General features: G+C 39.9%; 1 protein-coding gene across 17 annotated transcripts in view; it reads left to right on the top strand.

The window, feature by feature from the left end:
• Positions 1 to 19,780, top strand: part of NRXN1 (neurexin 1) — a 767,737-nt gene that overhangs the window by 320,856 nt on the left and 427,101 nt on the right. For 10 of the 17 annotated variants that reach the window (XM_054395786.1, XM_054395728.1, XM_054395779.1 and 7 more), the window contains one exon: positions 2,632 to 2,658. The exons of the other annotated variants lie outside the window; for them this stretch is intronic. In XM_054395786.1, the coding sequence (XP_054251761.1) occupies positions 2,632 to 2,658 (27 nt within the window). The remainder of the gene's footprint in view (positions 1 to 2,631; positions 2,659 to 19,780) is intronic. 17 annotated transcript variants of the gene reach the window in all.

Genomic DNA, 19,780 nt, shown 5'->3' with positions numbered 1-19,780 from the left:
TTGTGTGTTCTAAAAAGAGAAGACTAATTCATCAGTGGTATTATATTTACTTATTTAATTATTTATTTTCTGGAGGGGGTGTGCTAAATTATAATTCTTCATTGGGGAAGGTTGGGTTTACCCTCCAGAAATTCTTCACAGCAGCCTTTCCCCACTTTAAATGCCTGGAGTGGAAGGGACATGGGATGTAGGTCAGCTCGGTTTTTACCTCTGCCAATTAACGTACCATGTGCAAACGTTATCAAAGAATTCCTGGGTTTAACACTGCTGGATAATTCCCACTGATGGATTCCTCAGTCTCCTTTTTTTAGGTGTCAAAAGAAAAAAATAATCTGTCGTTCAATCCATCTTCCTCTGTTTTTTAAAACGATTCTGTAGTGGTATTTTTTTGGTAGTATCGAACCGATAACACAACCCTTCAATGCCCAAAGACTGCGGCCCTCAGCAAACAGCCGTGTGAACACAGGAGGCACAAACCCTTTTACAGAAAAAAAACCCACCCCAACCTTAAACAGCCCCCCTCTCCCCTCCAAAAATGAGTTTCCGGGTTTGAAATATGATGGACAAAATGTTAGCTCCTAGTTTGTAGTTGAAGAAATGAAGTAAATCAATGAAAGCGGAGGAAAAAAGGAAATCAATGAAAGCGCTTCTGCTGTGCTTGTGGGTAAATCCAAGTCTGGAGCTGCAAGAAGAGCACAGCAGTGCACTTAGGCAAATGCACACTTCTGGTTTGCAGGGGAATTCAGTAGTTTCTCGTCTTCATGACAGGTAAAATGATTTCCAGAAAGCATGGGGCAGGGGAAGAGTGAGAGGAGTGGGCAAAGAAAATAAGCACCTCGCCCTCCGCTTCCTAAAAGCGTTGCTCACTCAAACCTCCTTCCTGGTGGTTAGATTTTGTCAGGGAGAAGGGGAAGCCAAAGGCTTTCCTTTTCTCCTACAGTCCCCTCTAGTGCTGAACTGGGGCTGCTGCAGGCTGCAGCCCCCGCCCCCAACCCTCGCCTGGCTGCTTTCTGTGAAAGGGAATGTGCGGCTGCTGCTGCTCCCTGGCTGTTTGCAACCACTTTTCTGATGCGGTTGACGACACATGGCAAACTCAGCTATATGGAAACAAAATCTAGGTTCGATGGTACATATGTTCCTCAAAGGTGGCACCCAGGAGTAACTGGCCAAGTAGTTCTTACACAGCAGTAAATGCAGGTAGCCCAGCAGAGCAGCCTGCTGTGCGTCAGGGCGTTCTCTCGATGCACAAAACGCCACCCTCCGCCAGGTTTTGCCCACTTCTGTAGTTCAGGAAAGAAAAGAAATCCATGCCCTAGCAATAGTGATTTTTTTTCCTCCCGAGCCTTCCCGAGGTTTTTTATTTGTTTTATTATTCTTTTTGTTTTATTTTTGGTTTCCCCGTCCCCTTTTTTTCTTTGCCTTTTTAAAATTTTCTCTTATTTTTCCCCCTCCTTTATTTTTTCTTTGCTGTTCTTTTTCCTTTTAGTTCTTTCTCTTTCCCCCCCACCTTTTTCTTTTCTCTTTCACGTTTTTTTTCTTTTCCCCTTTCTCCTTTTTTTGTCTTCAATTTTCTGTTTTCCCTTTTTCTTTCTGCTGTTTCCTTTTTTTCTTTTTGCTGTTTCTCATTTTTCTTTTTGCTTGTTACTTTTTTTTTTTTTGCTGGTTCCTTTTTTTCCTTTTCCTTTTATCTTTCTGTTGTTTCCTTTTTCCCCGTTCCCCTTTCCCTTTTTTCTTTCTTTTTTTTTCTCTAATTCCTCTTTCCTTTTTTCCCTTTCCCTTTTCTCTCTGTCCCTTTCCTCTCTGTCCCTTTTCCTTTTCTCTTTTTCCTTTTTCTTTAAACTATTTTTGTTTTCTGTTTCTCGTTTTTCTTTCTTCCTTCTCTCTTTCCTTCTTTTTTCTTTTCTCCTTTTACTTCTTCCTCCTTTTTTATTTTCTTCTTCCTGTCTTTTTTTGTTGTTGTTTTGTTTTTCCAGTCAGGCAAGGTTCTGAACACAATTTTCTAACAATCAGTGTTTCCCAACCTGCCATTATTTTATTCATATTGATGTGGCTTCGACTGTAGTCACTGTTAATTTCTGAAGAAAAAAATCACCCCAGCACCCCCTGTTTATAAGCCTGGGGAATGAGCTTTCTGTTTCACTTCTCACAATTTGGAGATCAGCCTTTGAGGTATACTAATCCACAACTGGTCCAAGGTGTCTGCCTGTGGCTTGGCTTGCTCTATGACCCATTGTGACGGAGCACTTTCTAATTGCATTGAGAGATATTTCCTGTTCTTTCACAGATGGGGAGAAAGCTGCAGCCTGCCTCAGTTAAGCATCTTTGACACTTAAATCCTGATTGTTTTACTTGACATATATATATATATTTCCCTCCCTCCCCCCCACTTAGATTTGTCACCATGTAGCTTTGTTTGAAATTGGCCAATTTTTTTACCCTATTTGTCGTTTCTATTTATAAAGATTTCTGGCAGTAGATCTGGGTTCTAACAGTATGTAAAGACTGATGATATGGAGTGGCCATATTTGCATGTGTCTGTCCCCAGAAGGGTGGACTGTGATTTTATTGGATGTCTGCAGCTATTACCTTGAAGGATAAATTTTCATTTTTCATCTATTCTTCCCCATCTAGACTGTATCAGGATTAACTGTAATTCCAGTAAGTGCCTATTCCAACTTTTTAAAATGTTATTCCATCATTATGAAATATGCAAAACTTAGATGAAAAAAAAAATTATTGTGGTCAGCTTGCAAGTACTTGATAATTTATTAATGAAATGTGATGATAGTTATCATTGTGTAAAAAGTCATCATATACCCTAGTGTGGGATGGGTGGGTTGTTGTTGGGGGTTTTTTTGTCCTTTCCATAGGATGTAAATTCTACCTAAAATATTAAAAGAAGGAATCATTCTACAGGTTGTAAACATACATAAAGGAAATGATGCCTGTAGTACTGTGTTGGTGCAGATAGGCTAAAATCTTTACAGGAGCCATAAAATTAGTGAACCAGCATTTCCCATATTTCCCCCTGTGTCTTCCTTCTAGTTTTCTTGATGGTATTTGCAATAGAATCATCCACAGTACAAGAATTTCTATTTTATAACCCTCCCAGATAATTAAACTATGTTTACTGGCTGCTCCTAACACAATTGGTGATGCTAAATCTTTGTTTTCGGGAAATTACCATAAGGGCATTATTAAGCCTGAGAATAACCATATTTCTATGATGATTTTTTACACTCTAATCATGTAAGAAAAAAAAACTGGAAAAAACCTTAAATTGAACAATTTTTCTCTGTGATATGCATGTTTATGAAACAGAGGGAAACATTTGCCTGATGAATGGACTAAATTTTAACTTCTCTGGTATTATTTGGATTAAGAGGCTATATTCTGAAAGGAGAAAAAGGACTGTGATTTTATTTTGAGTCTATGGAATTCCTGAATGGTGTCAACAAAGTTATTGATAGTAAGTATGGTAGATTTGAGTTTTGGGTTGGGTTTTTTTTTATCTTTTCCTTCCTAACAGGTTTCACAAGCCAGCTTTATGACTATAGAAACAAAGCTCAACAGCAAACTGCATAGGATGAATTTGTAGCTGTTAAAAGTTTCCTAAAAGACATAAACGTAACACCCCATAATAATTTTATACTCTTGAAAGAAAAATAGGGGACTACAGTTATTTACAACACATCATCTGCTAATAATTCTTTTTTCCAATTAATAACTTTCCAAGACAAAAATACAGCATCTGTGGTTAAAAAGCAAGGTTGTCTTGGGGCAAGTTGTTAACCTAAAGCATTCTTACACCCAAACCATTTTTAAATCCAGGCAGACCTTTCAGTACAGTGAAGGAAATGCTTGGGTGTACCAAGGCATCGAGATAGCTTCCTCACACTGAAAAAGTAATACAAAAATATAAAACTATCCAGTTATAAACCTAAATATTTCCATCATCCATTGCCAAAATGTTTAAGCTCATGAAAAATCCCAGAAACATTTTGTTGGTCTGTCACAGGACATTGGGTTTACTTTTTTTTTTGTTTTGTGTTGCTCCTGACAAAAATCCCAATTATAAAAGGCAAACAGCTTTCTCTGAGGAGAAATGTCAGCACTTTACCTAGTGCTGCTAAATTCCTTTTCCCCTAGGAAAAGCCATATTAGGTTTTCTTTTTCTTAACTTCCTCACAAAGTTAGAAAATTCCCCCCTGAAAATCACTAACATAGAAACAAAACAAAACGAAAATCAGTAATAAAGCCATGCTGCAACAGGTGTTGTGACTTTGGTTTAGTTTTAATCTCAGGTGTCATAATAGCAAATGAAAATGATTTCTAGCTTCCACTTTATAAGCAAGTTTTGGATCCAAAGAGAATCTGCAAAGACAGAGTAAGTAATAAGCCTCCAAGCAGAGGATTGCAAATAGAAATATATGTGCTGAACTGAATTAGTTCTTCTTGGTCTCACGCAGGAGCAGCATAACCTTTGTATAACATGCCTTTGCTATCAAACACTCATCTTTTTCTTTGCTGTTCTGTAGTCCTTTTTGTTGTTGCTAGAAATGAACTTTTATGATTAGCTCCATCTGCCCTTGGTGCTTGTGTTCAGAACAGGGGTTTGTGAGCTTTTGCTGTGGTAAGTACTACGCAGCTTTTCCTAGCAGCACAAGCAGGTAACATTTCATGAGCCATTGCTGTGTTTTAACCTCCAGATTGCAGTGAATTATTACTCTGAAGCAGTGCCTGAGAAAATGCTTCCTTGTGGATGGTGGTAGAAAACCATCTGGCCCCTTGGACTCTCTGGTAGTTCTGGAGGACTTCTCTTTACAACGGAACATTAAGTCCTTAACCTGTAAGACCTTTCAAAGCAACAGCATCCGGAAGTTGAATCTTAATTGTTCAATATTACAGTTCAGTGCCTATCTTTTTGGGTCTGCTGGGAGCTTGGATGTATATCAATCCTGATTTTTATGTGGATAGAAGTAAATCTGGGTTTTATCTTAGAGAGACTTCTTTTAGATGTTCCCATTTCTGCTGCTTAGAAATGAATCATTTTAGTATCATTTCACAGTTGGGACTGAAATATTATTTATTATAGCTGGGCTAGTACAGAAATGAGGTCAGGATGAAACTATCTGGCCTGAGTTTGGAGAGACAGCATTTAAAAAAAAAGTTAAATTATCTGAGTTTGGAGAGACAGCATTAAAAAAAAAGTTAAATTATCTGAGTTTGGAGAGACAGCATTTAAAAAAAAAGTTAAATTATCTGAGTTTGGAGAGACAGCATTTAAAAAAAAAGTTAAATTATCTGAGTTTGGAGAGACAGCATTTTAAAAAAAAGTTAAATTATCTAGTTTGGGTTTGTAGAGGCAGCATTAAAGCGTAACAAACATGAACAAAAGCCAGTGTTTTGCTTGGAAGAGGAAAAGGAAAATATGATTTGAAGCACTATTTCTTGCAGTGAATTACAAACCTAGTCAACAAATATTGCACCTTCTCCTCCTCCTCCCATTTTCCCTTGAGGGCAACCTGAAAACTACCTTCTGCTCACTGCAGATCAAATGACCAACCGCTGGCTGGTCAGAGCTGAGGGTTTGCTAGCAACACTTGGACATCCACTCACCTTGAGGCAATGTCCAGTTTGCAGAAGAGGTGGCATTTTGTGGTCTTCCTTCTTTGCTACAGACTTTGTTAAACTTTGAAAACATTAACCAGGTGTCAGGATGGGTGGGATTTTTCCCTGTTATTTCTTACAGACTGAACTTTATCCCACAAAATTATTATGGCGGTTCAACAAGAGGTTTTGAATGACTCGTGAACAAATGAAGGTGCTCTATTTCCATATTTTTTACTGCTGCAATGTTAAGGGTTGCTGTCTCAACTTCATTAAAGCCTCTTTTTTCTTCCTACTCACACCTCTCCTTCCCCCCTCCCCCCCCATTTTAATGCCAGCATGTGAACATTTCTAGGTGCTTGTAGCGCTACAGGCTCCTGGCTTTTATATGCAATGTACTTCACAGGCTCACAAGATGTTAGGTGTTGGAAGGGACCTCTGGAGGTCTTTCAGTCCAACCCCCCTGCCAGAGCAGGAACGTAGAATCTAGCACAGGTCACAGAGGAATGCATCCAGATGAGTCTTGAAAGTCTCCAGAGAAACAGACTCCCCAGCCTCTCTGGTCAGCCTGTTCCAGTGCTCTGTGACCCTTACAGTAAAGAAGTTCTTCCTCATGTTGAGGTGGAACCTCCTGTGTTGCAGTTTCCATTCATTGCCCCTTTTCCTGTCACAGGACAAAAGTGAGCAGAGGGCTGTCACTGTCCCTTCCTTCCTGACCCCCATCCCTCAGATATTTATAGACATTTATTAGATCCCCTCTCAGTCTTCTCTCTAGATGAAACAGCCCCAGGTCTCTCAGCCTCTCCTCATAAGGCTCCAGTCCCTTCATCATCCTTGCAGCTCTCTCCAGCAGATCCCTGCCCTTCTTGAACTGGGGAGCCCAAAACTGGGTGCAGTATTCCAGGTGGGGCCTCTAAGGCATTCACTTCTTCCCCTCCCCGCCCCCCCTTTTTTTTTTTTTTTTTTTGAAAGCATGTGTAGGTTTAGGTGTTGTTTCATCTTTTGTGTGATTTTTTTTTTTGTTTGGTTGGGGTTTTTTGGTTTGGGGTTTTTTTTGTTTGTTTTTTTCATTGCTGCTTGCATTTTGTTAGAGTCAGCAGAGTAGAACTTTAGAATGTGTTAGGTAAAAATAGTAATGTTAACTGGTTAAATTTAACTGGTTCCAAAATAGGAACAATTCAATGAGTTTTGAGGCTTTTCTGTTTGTCCTTCCACTGAAGTTCCCCTTCCCTTGTATTGGCACATACCTCTCCCTCTGTACCTCCCTAGTTCTATCATCCATTCTCTGTATCCCTTCTTTCCCCCCCTCATTTTATTTTCTCACTTCATTTAATTTCTTTGCTTTGTTTTCTCTTTTTTTCCTCTCCCCTGTAATCCTTAATCTCTTCTCCTTGTTCTGTGCATCCTTTTAAACCTTTGTTCTTCTGCAGGTGTGCACATTGCAGCTGCTGAAATGGAATTATTCTGTTTGAAATAGGTAACATCTGCTACTGAAGCTTTTTTTTTTCCTGTCAAGGCAAAAAATCCTACCATTTTATCCTACAAATCCAGACCATGACAGGAAGCTATGTCAGGTCATTGGTAAATAAGTAGAGAATTATATCTGTTAAAGAACCAACATCAGTGTTTAGTTACAGTGTATTTACAGTTTGCACATAGATTTTTAAGCAGCAGCAAAGCTTAGATAAAGACCTTTTTGAAAGCTACTGCTTGTTTAAAATGCATTTTGTTGCAAAGTCCAGAGTTTTCAGCTATGCTTTTAAGGATATTGTTAAAATCTACTGTGCTGAGCAAACCACTTAACATCTTTCCATGGATTAGCTTCTCACTGTCTGGTGACAAGAATTGTTAGAATATATTATTTGCTCCTTTTCTTGCTGTCATTTGCTGTAGAAAAGCATCAAAATGATGCATTGTTGTAGCTCTCCCCCACACACACCCCCCCCCGAATGTAAGATTTCTGTGTTGTATTTGGCCTTTTTTTTTAACACAGTGCTTATGAACTGTGTTGAGGTAGTTTTGATCTTTTTTTCTTCATTCAGTCTGTCTGACAGCCTGCTAAAAATATGTAAAAGAGCTTTACCACCAGAAAGGACATAACAGCAAATCAGCAGGGTGCTTTCACTGCAGGTTCAGTCAGGGACTCCCCTCTAGGGTGTAAAGTTTGAAATAATTATAAATAATTCTTTTAAAGCTTTGGTTACACTTTGCACATCTAGAAAGTGAGGTCATTGAATTCCTTCTCGCTCAGGAATATAATTTTCAAGATCCCTTTTCACGTGATTTCCTGAAAATAACAGCCTACTGCTGTGCAAGAAAACTGAAAGCATACATGGCCCTTTTCAGTCAAGTTCTGATTATAATCTACTAGTTGCTAATAGAAACCATAATTTGAATCTAATCAAAGGAAACAGGTTGAAAGATACAGGGGGAAAAAATAAAACTGCTTCTTTATCAGAGCATCTCACTGGAGTACTTAGTCCTGAAGCTGCTCTCATGCTGTCCTGTACCTTGTATCTGGCACTCTGTTTTAAAGTGAGGTTGAAAACACCCAGTCTAGGGAGAAAAACAAGGAACTAACCAACAACAAAAACCTCAGAAAAGGTTCAGGTTTGAAAGCAAAATAGCCTGCATTAAACAGAATAAAAAGGACTAAAGGTTAGCCCATAATTTAGTCTGTACAGCCACAGAAGCTAGTTAGGAGACATCCTTCTGATTCCTCATTCTCTGTTAAATACAAGGTGAGAGTAAGTGATGCTGCACAGGCTATGCCATGGAAGCCCATCCTATTAATTCTCTTGCTGGAGGTGTAGTGGCAGATTCACTCACCTCTTCCTGCAGCCTTCTTGCCCTGGAGCACAGTCATAGCTATTTCCCCTCATTTGTTCACCTGCTTCTGCTCCTTGGGAGCACCTATGGCAAGAGCCAGGACTTGGCTATTTTTAGGCAAAGTCATTAACATGCAGCAGGAATCTCCCAGGTGCTGATAGATGTTCACACTCCCAAGTATTTCTGAGAAAGTCCTCTTTGCCCCTGCATGGTGGGGAGTGACTTAGCTGAGAATGCACAGGGAGCCAGCAAGGGCCACTGCTGATCCTATTTCAAATGCTCCAGATACCATTCTTTGGGGTTTGTGCTGCAGGTTTTCATCTGACTCTGAAAATGAATGGGTGTGGCTAAACAGTGTCCCATGAAGTGAATTGTTGCTGTTAACATGCTGCAGTTTTCTGAGCAGATTTATCATGGACACCTGGTGGAGAATAAAACAGGAGGTAAGGGAGGCCAGAATGGTGAGGAGACAGCAGAGCAACAGCCTCTGGTAGAGGGAGAGGATTGATTTTTTTTTTTTTTTTCTTTGAGCAGCATGGACTTGTGCTGTTGCAAAGTGAATTCATCTGTCCTGCATGTAAGCAAGAGCAGGCTGGAGAAATAGCTGCTGTTTACAGGAAAGCAGAAACATCACTTCTGGAGGTGTGGAATGCTTAATCTGTGTCAGTTAAGGAAGAGATGTTTCAGACAGCTGAAGGGAAATGTTTGGAAAGGTTTTTTTGGGCTCACGTCTTCATCTTCAGTTTTATAGCTCACCACTATTTTCCTCTTCTCCTGTAGCTGGCTTATCAAACAAAATGATCACAAAATGATTTGGGTTGGAAGGGACTTCCAAAGGTCATCTAGTCCAACCCCCTCAGTATCTGAGGCCTTGTTTTAGGGAGTTTCAAGCTTGAGAAAAAGCACCTGAGTGTCCAGAAGAGATGCTGTGCTTTTGAGTGTACTTATGAGCTCACAACTGTTTGCAGTTCTTTCTGTTTTGTGGCTGTTAGGGAAATTTCATGTTGATGTAGTTTGAGAGAGGATTTGGAGAAGGTAACAACGATGGTGTATTGGACTTGTGAGTTTGAGCTCTCTCTCTTAATGGGTGATTAAAAAAAAATAAAGTCTTGTGATAAGCTGATTTCTCAGCTAAAATTTATGCCACAGAAATCTTGCATGGAAATATTCAAGTTATGTAAAAGGCAACTGTTTTTGCCCCTTATCTAGTTGTATTTGTTAAAAGAAAATAAAATAAGAAACTTCAGTTAATAAAGGCCATGAGAAAATTTGATAGAACTAGCTAAAGAATTGCACACAGGTCATTTTTCAATGGCAGTGGTGAGCCCTCTATATCTCAGGTCTAAGCCTAACTGGAGCATGGGAGAGAATTATCTTATTAACATAGCAAACAAAAGCGTGAACCTTAATTAAAATGAAAATAAGTGCCTTAGATTTGCTGGCTGACCATTTAAGGCTCTATCATATTTATTTTTCTCCCTGCTGATGAAGCTTTTCAAGGTCATCTGCCAGGGTTTGAAGGCTTCACTCTATCAGTACTTACTTCCAGCCTACAAGAAGAACAGCAATAAAGTTTATTTCTGTGCCTGCATTTTACTTGCTGCTTAAAAAACTTTGTTGTTTTTTCTTAGCTAGCAGAGGGGAAAATTGCCATTAGTCTCCTGGCAGACTGTCAATGAAATATCATTTCAAGTTCTCTTACTAGAAAACAGCTGTTTTTCTTTGAGTGTGTGTGTGCATGCTTCTTTCTTTTCATGCTTTTCATCCATCTTATCTGTTTAAGCGCCACATCCTCCTTATGGTACTTTAAAGACAGAACTGATTGAATGGGGGCCTCAGGAATGAGATCTCTAATAGTAATATGTCTGGGACTTTCTCAAGGTGCAGTGGTGTGCTCTGCAATAGTCAGACTCGGGGGGAGGGGGGAAAGACAGCAGTAAAAGCTTAAACACAGGCTTATTGAAATGAATGTGAAAATTCATGCAATTAGGATAATTGCCTTAATTGGTGTGGGGGGGAACAAAACAACATCAGGTTAAAGTTCAGATAAAGACTTGGTGGGGTTTTTTTTAGCAATATCACATAGATGATTTCAGACACTTCTTTAAGCTTGCTGAAGAGTAGACTTTGAAAGTTGGCTGTTTCAGTGCATAGTTCAGTTTTGAAAGGCCCAGGTATAGACAGTTTTCCATGTAGTCTGTATGTGAGGCTGTGTGAGTCAGGGCCATGGTGTGGTTGCACATCAGCTGGCTCTCAGCATTGGTGTGCTGCCAAAGTAACACCAGCAGAGCACAAGGGTATGGTCTAGACTTGGCTGACGTTGTTCCCTTGGAACCTTCAGTCTGGACTCTTAAAAGGGAGTGGGGAGCAGGAAATCCTCCAAAATACTAAACATGACAAGAGGACTCTTGGAGGATAAGAAAGCAAAGATTGGTGCCAGCATGTCACCTCTCATTTTAGCCATAGGGTCCAAGCAGCCTCTGGGACGTGCTAGATGTATAAGAATAGATTGCCTTGAATTAATACATCCTGATTTATATGCAAGGGAGTTGTGTGTGTCTAGTTCATATTGGTTCTATCAAATCTTTCATTAAAGGACTTTTCAGAAGATGTAGACTAAGGCTTTCTACTGTTTTACTGGGAAGAAGCAGTAAGTAGCAGGTCCTAAATTTCTCTTATTTCACTTTTATGTTTTTCTCATTAAACTTTTGAGAAGCACGATGACTTAATCACCTTTCAGTACTGGTGATTTAAATTATCCTCACCATTTATTTTTCACATGCCCAAGAGTGGATGTTGGAGTCTAATCTTATGAGGATATATTGAGGAGTTCTGTTCTAATCAGTAGCAGCAAAGCAACTGAACACTTTTCTTCTGGAGAAGAATGTCTAAAGCTAATGTAGTGTCATTGATATTAGTGAACTGGGCCGCAGTGGCAGCAAAGCTCTAGTCCCACAGAAATCTACACTGATATATTCATAAATGATTGAGAGAAGGGACACTGAGGTGATAGCATTTGCAGGAGCAAGGAGATTATTCAGGGATATCAAATGCATTGCTGCATGTGATGCATTTCTGAAGGGTTTCAAGATGGTGAATCACTTGATAGTAGAATGGTAGTGGAATTAAATAGTAGAATGGTACTTGGTATAGAAGAGTAGAATGGCAGTTGGAATTGACAAGTAGAATAATAGTTGGAATTGAATGGTAGAGTGGGAGTTGGAATTGAATGGTAGAGTGGGAGTTGGAATTGAATGGTAGAGTGGTAGATTGGTAATTGGAATTAAATAGTGGATTGGTAGTTGGAAATAAATATCAACATGTACAAAGTAATCAGTACTATAGAAAAAAAATGACCCTAGTTCTGCAAGCAGAGCAATGAAGTCTGCTAGCTCAGAGTGGCAAACGCTCTAGTGGTCAGAAGTGACCAGAGATACCAAAGGATGTCAGGAGCTATGGGTGAAGGTAGTAAGGCCAGAGGAGGAGACATCATCAAGCATGTTGTTGAGCCCCATCTCAAATGCTGCATGTGTTTTTAGTTGCTGTTCCTTATGGTGAATTTAAATAAGAAAATACTCTGCACTGCAGCAGGAAGGATTCAAAATATAGCTTGTCTTTCTGACCTGCAGGTGCTAGGCAAGCTAGGAAAAGCTACTTCCCCTTACTTATTCATCTCCTGCTCCTTGGGAGCACCTATGGCAAGAGCCAGGACTTGGCTATTTTTAGGCAAAGTCATTAACATGCAGCAGGAATCTCCCAGGTGCTGATAGATGTTCACACTCCCAAGTATTTCTGAGAAAGTCCTCTTTGCCCCTGCATGGTGGGGAGTGACTTAGCTGAGAATGCACAGGGAGCCAGCAAGGGCCACTGCTGATCCTATTTCAAATGCTCCAGATACCATTCTTTGGGGTTTGTGCTGCAGGTTTTCATCTGACTCTGAAAATGAATGGGTGTGGCTAAACAGTGTCCCATGAAGTGAATTGTTGCTGTTAACATGCTGCAGTTTTCTGAGCAGATTTATCATGGACACCTGGTGGAGAATAAAACAGGAGGTAAGGGAGGCCAGAATGGTGAGGAGACAGCAGAGCAGCAACCTCTGGTAGAGGGAGAGGATTGATTTTTTTTTTTTTTTTTTTTTTTCTTTGAGCAGCATGGACTTGTGCTGTTGCAAAGTGAATTCATCTGTCCTGCATGTAAGCAAGAGCAGGCTGGAGAAATAGCTGCTGTTTACAGGAAAGCAGAAACATCACTTCTGGAGGTGTGGAATGCTTAATCTGTGTCAGTTAAGGAAGAGATGTTTCAGACAGCTGAAGGGAAATGTTTGGAAAGGTTTTTTTGGGCTCACGTCTTCATCTTCAGTTTTATAGCTCACCACTATTTTCCTTCTCTCCTGTAGCTGGCTTATCAAACAAGCTGTTAGCTGAACATCAGAAATATCTGAACATAAATATGTGAATAATTTTGTTTGTTTGTTTAGTACCAAGTGATTTCCGGCAAGAAATTGTGTTCTTTAAAAAGAACATCACTTCCATACAAATGAAAAAGGAAGAAAAAAAATAACAGTAACTCAGCAGTGTTCAATTGATAGTGCTTCTAAATTTGTACTCAGGAAGGAAATATCACACTTCAGGTGGAAATACCTTTATTCAGTTTTTTCACATTGTTCTTCATTTGTTTCTGAGGCCTTTATTTTTGTAACAAATAATGCTGTTGTGGTGCTCACTGGTTTGGTTCTTTTTTTTTTGAGAGCATCTGGAAGTGCCTATAAATGAAAATTCTGTGGAGAATTACTGCAGTCTTTCTGTTACAGGACTGAAGTTTGAAGTGATTTTTTTGCAGGTGACAGAAACTTAGGGTTGGGTTGGGTTGGGTTGGTTTTTTTTGTTGGTTGGTTTGGTTGGTTTTGGTTATTCCCCAGTAAATCTGTCTAAAATAATGCTCAAGTAATTAATAGTTTAGTTCACAAAGTAGGTAGCATGGAATCAAACAATACCTTAAGTTGGAAGGGACCTACTCCAACCTTCCCACCATGTGCAGGGACACTTCTAAACTAGACTCAGCTACTCAAAGCCTCATCCAAGCTGGCCTTGAACACCCCCAGGGAGGAGGCATCAAGAACCCCCCTGGGCAATGTATTCCAGAGTCTCACCACCCTCATCCTGAAGAACTTCTTCCTAAGTTCCAGTCTAAACTAGTTCTTCAAACCATTCCCCCTTGTGCTATCTCTACACACTGTCATGAAAAGTCCCTCTGCAGCCTTCTGGAGGATCCCTTCAGGTACTGGAGGGCAGCTCTAAGGTTCCCCCTGGAGTCTTCAGGTTGAACAACTCCAGTATGTTAACAACATGCAAAGGATTTTTTTTTCCTGAGTGCAATGCTTTACAGAATTAATGTTGCTGTGCTTATCTCCACAACTTTTCAAGGAAAACCAAACAAATTGCCACCTCTCTGCAGCTAGAGATTTCTTTGCTACAGTTCTGTCTTAATGTATACTTGCAAAGAATTCACAGGTTTGTTTGGTTTGAAGGGGGTTGGGGGTTGCTTGTGATTTTTTTGTTGTTATTGGTTGGGGCTGTTTGCTTTAGTTTTTTGCTTTTTTTATTGTTATATATTTGCAGGTAATAGTTAATGGAGAGGGGGAATATAGAATCAAAGAGAGTGAGGCTGGGGGGGGGGATGTCTGCTTCTCAGTAATAGACACTGGGCATTTCCATTGGTCCAACATATGATGAAGTGAATTGCCAAGTTTCTGTCCATCCCTCTCATGGTAATGGATATAATAAATGCAGCATTTCTACATTATAAGAAATTACAACATTTATGTCATTGAGAGTCAGACCAGAGACTATTTCTCAGTTTGGTGGGATTAGGAGAAGCAAGATTCTTAGGGAAATGTTGATTACCTCTTCTTCAATCAGAGGGGGAAAAAAAGGGGAGAAAGAAGAAAAAATAATTTTATAAAAAGGGGGGGAAAAAAAGGAAAAATAAAAAAGAAAGGAAAAAAGAAAAAAGGAAAACAAAGAAAGGAAACGAAAAAAGGGGGAAAAGGAAAAAGAAACATAAAAATTAAAAAAGAAAAAAGAAAAAAAAGAAAGAAAAAAAAAAGGAATACCAGCTAAAATTTTGCTTAAATGAATTTTTTTATATATATAAATATTTATACATCTGTGTTGCTGGGAGTCTTTTAAGCAATTGTCTTACTGCTTAGCATTAAGGTCAGTGAGATTTGATTATCACTAGTAGGGAACAGTGCATGTGCATGCAGCCTCTGTCTCATCCGTATGTAGAGCTCTAATTTAGAAGGTCTTTGCCTAGTTTCATCAATAAAAATTCACAGAACTTGGTTTCTGGGTCCCCTGTGGCATTCTGATGGCCAGCGAGTCTGCAGAACAATCCTGTGGACTGGTTTTAGCTGTGTGGGCTATTTTATCATTGCTACACTCTTCTGCAGCAAGTCATCATTTCATGAGTTCAGCCTTGATGAAGTCTAGCAGACACTTAGCCACAATATTATGCTGCACTAATGTTATAGGAACAGTAATTCATTTCTCCATGTGCCTTTCTTTTCTTCCTTTTTTTTTTTTTTATAGGGCTAATAGTGTTAAAAACATCTACCCAATGCATGTCATTGATGAGCAGTTTCTTATCTTAAAAACACTTACTCTGGCACATTTTGCATTTGTGTCTATTAAAATGCATGAAACATTTATCATAGCATTTTAAGCCCTCAATAGCCTATTACTGGAGCCACATAACTGTTTCCTTATTATCTTCTTCACAATGACTTTAATGAATTACATTTAGGTACTTGTTAAACTCTCCATCCAAGCACATTGCTCTCTTTTTTTTTTTTTTTGGGGGGGGGGGGTATGTCAAGAAGTTCACTCCCTTCCAGCTGATTTCTAGGCCTCAATCCATCAGACAAGTGACTTCAAAGGAGATATTGCTCTGTTGAGTTGAGACATCAAGATAAAGTTGGCTTTCTGACATGCAGTCCCCTGTGAGGAGTGTGCAAAGAATTCTTCAGCAGTTGTTTGTCTAGGTAGTCCTGAATCCACAAGACACAAGATGAAGACCAAGACTGGGATGTGAAAAAGCTGTCAAATTAAAAAGGGAGCTGTGGTTCATGTAGCTTATACTGATTATTTCTCAGTCATTTTCTATTCCTGGGTATTTTCCTGTAAGGGGGTGTGTACATAGAAATAGCATTTCATTAGTTAAAAGGTCTTCTCTGGCTCTGCACACTAAGCCTTTTCTCTCTAATAGTAAAATCTGTCTGGAAAAAGAAAGACCAAACAGGTAAGTCTCCAATTCCATCTTTCCCATGAACATGTTTATGTGTGACTTGTGGAACCTGGATCAGAAATTCAGAGTAACAAGCATAGGGAGCTTTGCACTGCCCTCTAAGGAGTTCTAGTTGCACCAAAATGTAAGCACTCTAGTTGCTGAATCTTTGTGAAAATAACTTGCTGAGTTTCTGTTGTGGTTAATGCTATACTTTGAATTGTCCATGCAGTTTTTCCTGGGTAATGTTTCAGCAGCTTGAGAGTAAGAGTGGTGCTCCCTAGGAGAAAATAATGGCCACTGTGGGCTCTCAGGGGAAGAGGTATTCTTCCATCTCCAGCTGGCATTGTGCAGGTGATAGAGGACACTTAGGAAGTCAGTTTGTGACAAGCTAATCAGCTATGAATAAAAGCAGCAGTAGCTAGAAAAGGCTGCAGCATTTTGATTTCCTAATCTTGACTTCCTATTGTTACATAAACCAAGATACAGAGTGCACCTTAGCAGAGTGCATGTGAGAACTCATGGCAAGAGGCTTATCTGTTTTCAATAGCAAAATCATCATTCATTGACACTGAGCACAATCCTTAAGAGATTACAAATGGCAAAGGACCATTTGAGAGAAGCTCTCAATATTGAAATCAATCCCATTTACTCGGGTTTAAAAATCCTGCTGGTTTAGCTTTATACAGGCATGCAAGAGGCAGAGCAAAGCCACAGCCTGGAAATAACAAAGCAAAAGGTGCTTGGCTGTACACACTGACAGCAGGAAGAAAATGCTTGAGCCAAGTGTAAACTTGAGTTCTCAAAAAGTTGATCTTTTGGGTAAGAAATCACCTGAAGAAGCTGGAAGAGCTGCTGAAAACTTGCCTTTAGTAAAATGTCATCTTAAACTTAAGTGACAGGGCTCCAGGCAACCTGATCCGGTTGAGGGTGCCCTGTGTCCTGCAGAAGGGGGTTGGACTAGATGACCTTTGGAGGTCCCTTCCAACCCAAAGCATTCTATGATTCTATGAAACACAAGTGATACCTAAGACAGTTGAATACATTTGTTCCCAACAATATCTGTAATTGGATTAAGTGTGTAGTAATATTTGAAATCTTAATTGAGGCCCAGAGATCTTTTAAAAGCATGCAGGGAAAGAAATACTAAAATCCTGTTATCATAAGGAAAGATGGATAGGTTCCCTCATAATTAATATTCACATTGTTTTTTTGTAGCTAGAGAATATCAGACTGAACTCAATGTGGAAAGGAACATTTAAGGAATATTTATCAATTTGTTTGCTATTTCAGTCTGAAAAAGCTTTTTTTCCCCCTTTAAAAGAACTTTTCTTTAGAAGATTCAAACACCTATTGATGTGTTTTCAAACAGCTCTTGATGTTTCCCTTTTTAAAATACAATCACAGTATGGTTTGGGTTGGACTGGACCTTAAAAATCATCCAGTTCCAACCCCCCTGCCATAGACAGGGACACCTCCCACTAGCCCAGGTTGCTCAAAGCCTCATCCAGCCTGGCCTTGAACATCTCCAGGGAGGGGTCATCCACAACCTCCCTGAGCAACCTGTTCCAGTGTCTCACCACCCTCACTGGAAAGAATTTCTTCCTATCTCCTGTCTAAATCTGCCCTCCGGAAGCTTCAATCCATTGTCCCTCATCCTGTCACTGCAAGCCCCTATTAAAAAAGTCCTCCTCCAGGTTTCCTGTAGCTCCTACATGTACCAGTACTAAAGCACTGAAATGTTAAGATTTATCATCATTTTCCGTGTCCCTGCTACTGGTAGTACTCTGGGTGCTCTACCCTGTGGCCCACATCTCTGAGAACATCAGGAATCTTAAACTCAGGATGAAACCTGGAGCAGCCAAACCTGTGGCTCCTCAGAAGCTGAAAAGGTCTAAAAATCACTGTGAATCATTACCTTGTAGTTGCAAAACATTATAAGGACAAAATTGGAGCAAGGATTTCATGGAATGTCATAGAAGGCTTAGGTTGGAAGGGGCCTCCAGAGATCATCTTCTCCAACCCCCTTCTCCCCCCGCCATGGACAGGGACACCTCTCAATTAGGCTCATCTGCTAAAGGCCTAATCTAACCTGTCCTTGAACAACACCCCCCAGGGAGGGGAGGCATCCACAACCTCCCTGGGCAGCCTATTCCGGAGTTCCACCACCCTCCTACTGAAGAACTTCTTTCTAAGATCCTTGATAAGATTGACCTAGTGGTGAAGAAATACAAATTGGGGTGTGGGGGATGTATGTGGAGTGTGGGTTTGCAATTATTTTGTGAAGTAGTTCAGAAATCTATCTATAATAGTAATATATATTGTCATATATCATGTAAAATATTTTATATATAAAGTAGGAGAATAAGCAGGAAAATAAGAGTTTTTTTCTGTCTTCTGTTGTGTACATCAGAAAAAGTCAAAGACCAAGCATGCACCCAACGAAATCAGTGGAGGCTATTTACAGATCAGGAATCACCCTTCCTGTTAAATCTATTTGTAATGGCTGAAAATAATCTGAAATGTGTGTTTTAGTGCTCCTTGCTTAATTCCTGCCTATACAGAAGCATCCAAGAATAAGCAGTGCTAAGAAATTGTGCTGTTTGATCTCCATGAGGGTATAAAAGCTGGTTAAAATGTTTTCATAACAATCACCAATTGCGAATCTTTAAACTTTAATCACTCTATCCCTTAACTAGGCAAAATGTTCTAATTTAGCTTTTTCATTAAGAACCAAGCCAAACAATAGAAAGAAAGGATATGAGTGTGAGGTTTAGTTGTTAGTATCTCCTACCAGCTGTGCCTTGGGATAAAGACACCTTCATTAAGAGGAACATATCCTTAAAATAAAGTCACAGTCCAAATTCTTGTCCTTTCTCTGCCAACTAGATCCATAAGCAGAATGTGCAAGATATGAGGGTAAAATGAACTATTTAAGAGCTAATTTTTTTTCTGTTATGTTCATTTTTTTTTATTTGCCTAAACCTAAAGGTAATGTTCTTTTATGCAAAGGTAAATTAACAGTGAAGCATCCTCAAGTTGTGCTTGTACTTTAAGATGTACTTCAGAGTTCTGACAGCCATGGTTTGGTATAAATGGGCACAGTCAATATCCAAGTCAGAAAGCCTAATGTGTGATCAAAGCTGTTTCTGCTTCTTTCCAGTTGTCAGGTGAAATTTAACCAAAAAATGCAACCAATATTCCAATTCTCTCAGGAAAATAAAAATAAAAAAATCAGGTATGTACCAACCCTTCCTGCAAAAATCGCTCTAAGTCAGGTTGTTTTTCTTTCCCTAGGTTTCAGTGGAAAGAAAGAGGGCAAGCTTAGGAGCTGAAAAGAGTAGCACAGGTTCCTGAGACTCATAAAGGGTGCCTGCAGCATCAAGGTACACTTAGAGATCTGCTGTATCTGTTCCTCGTAGCAGCTGGAGTATCTCAGTAGTTGTTTTGTGTTCATTGCCTGAATGCCAGCAATTTAAGGTCCAGATTATGAAAGTGATTTAGAAAGCTACATCACAGTGAAATTCTTTTTCCAAGTCAGAATTCACAGATTGCATTGGGTTGGAAGGGACGCCCCAAGGTCATCTTGTCCAACCCCCCAGCAGCAAGCAGGGACACCTCCAACTACATCAGGCTGCCCAGGGCCACATCAAGTCTGATCTTGAATATCTCCAGGGGTGGGACTCCAACCACATTCCTGGGCAGCCTGTTCCAGTATTTCATCACTCTCATTGTGCAGAGCTTCCTCCTGATGTCCAACCTAAATCTGCCCTGCTCCAGTTTCAAACCACTGCCCCTCATGGTATCATTACAGACCTTTGTAAACAGTCCCTTTCCAGCCTTCTTGTGGCCCCCTTCAGGTATTAGAAGGCAGCTATTAGGTCTCCCCAGAGCTTTCTCTTATCCAGGCTGAACAACTCGGATGCTTTCAGCTTATCTTCATGGCAGAGCAGCCCTCTGAACATCTTTGTGGCCCTCCTCTGGACCCACTCCAGCAGTGTCTGTGTCTCTCTTGTTTTGGGGGCCCCAGAGCTGGGCACAGCACTCCAGGTAAGGT

This window comes from Indicator indicator, chromosome 2 (assembly GCF_027791375.1).
Source record: "Indicator indicator isolate 239-I01 chromosome 2, UM_Iind_1.1, whole genome shotgun sequence".
Lineage (NCBI taxonomy): Eukaryota > Metazoa > Chordata > Aves > Piciformes > Indicatoridae > Indicator > Indicator indicator.
This window is presented reverse-complemented; position numbering and strand designations above follow the sequence as displayed.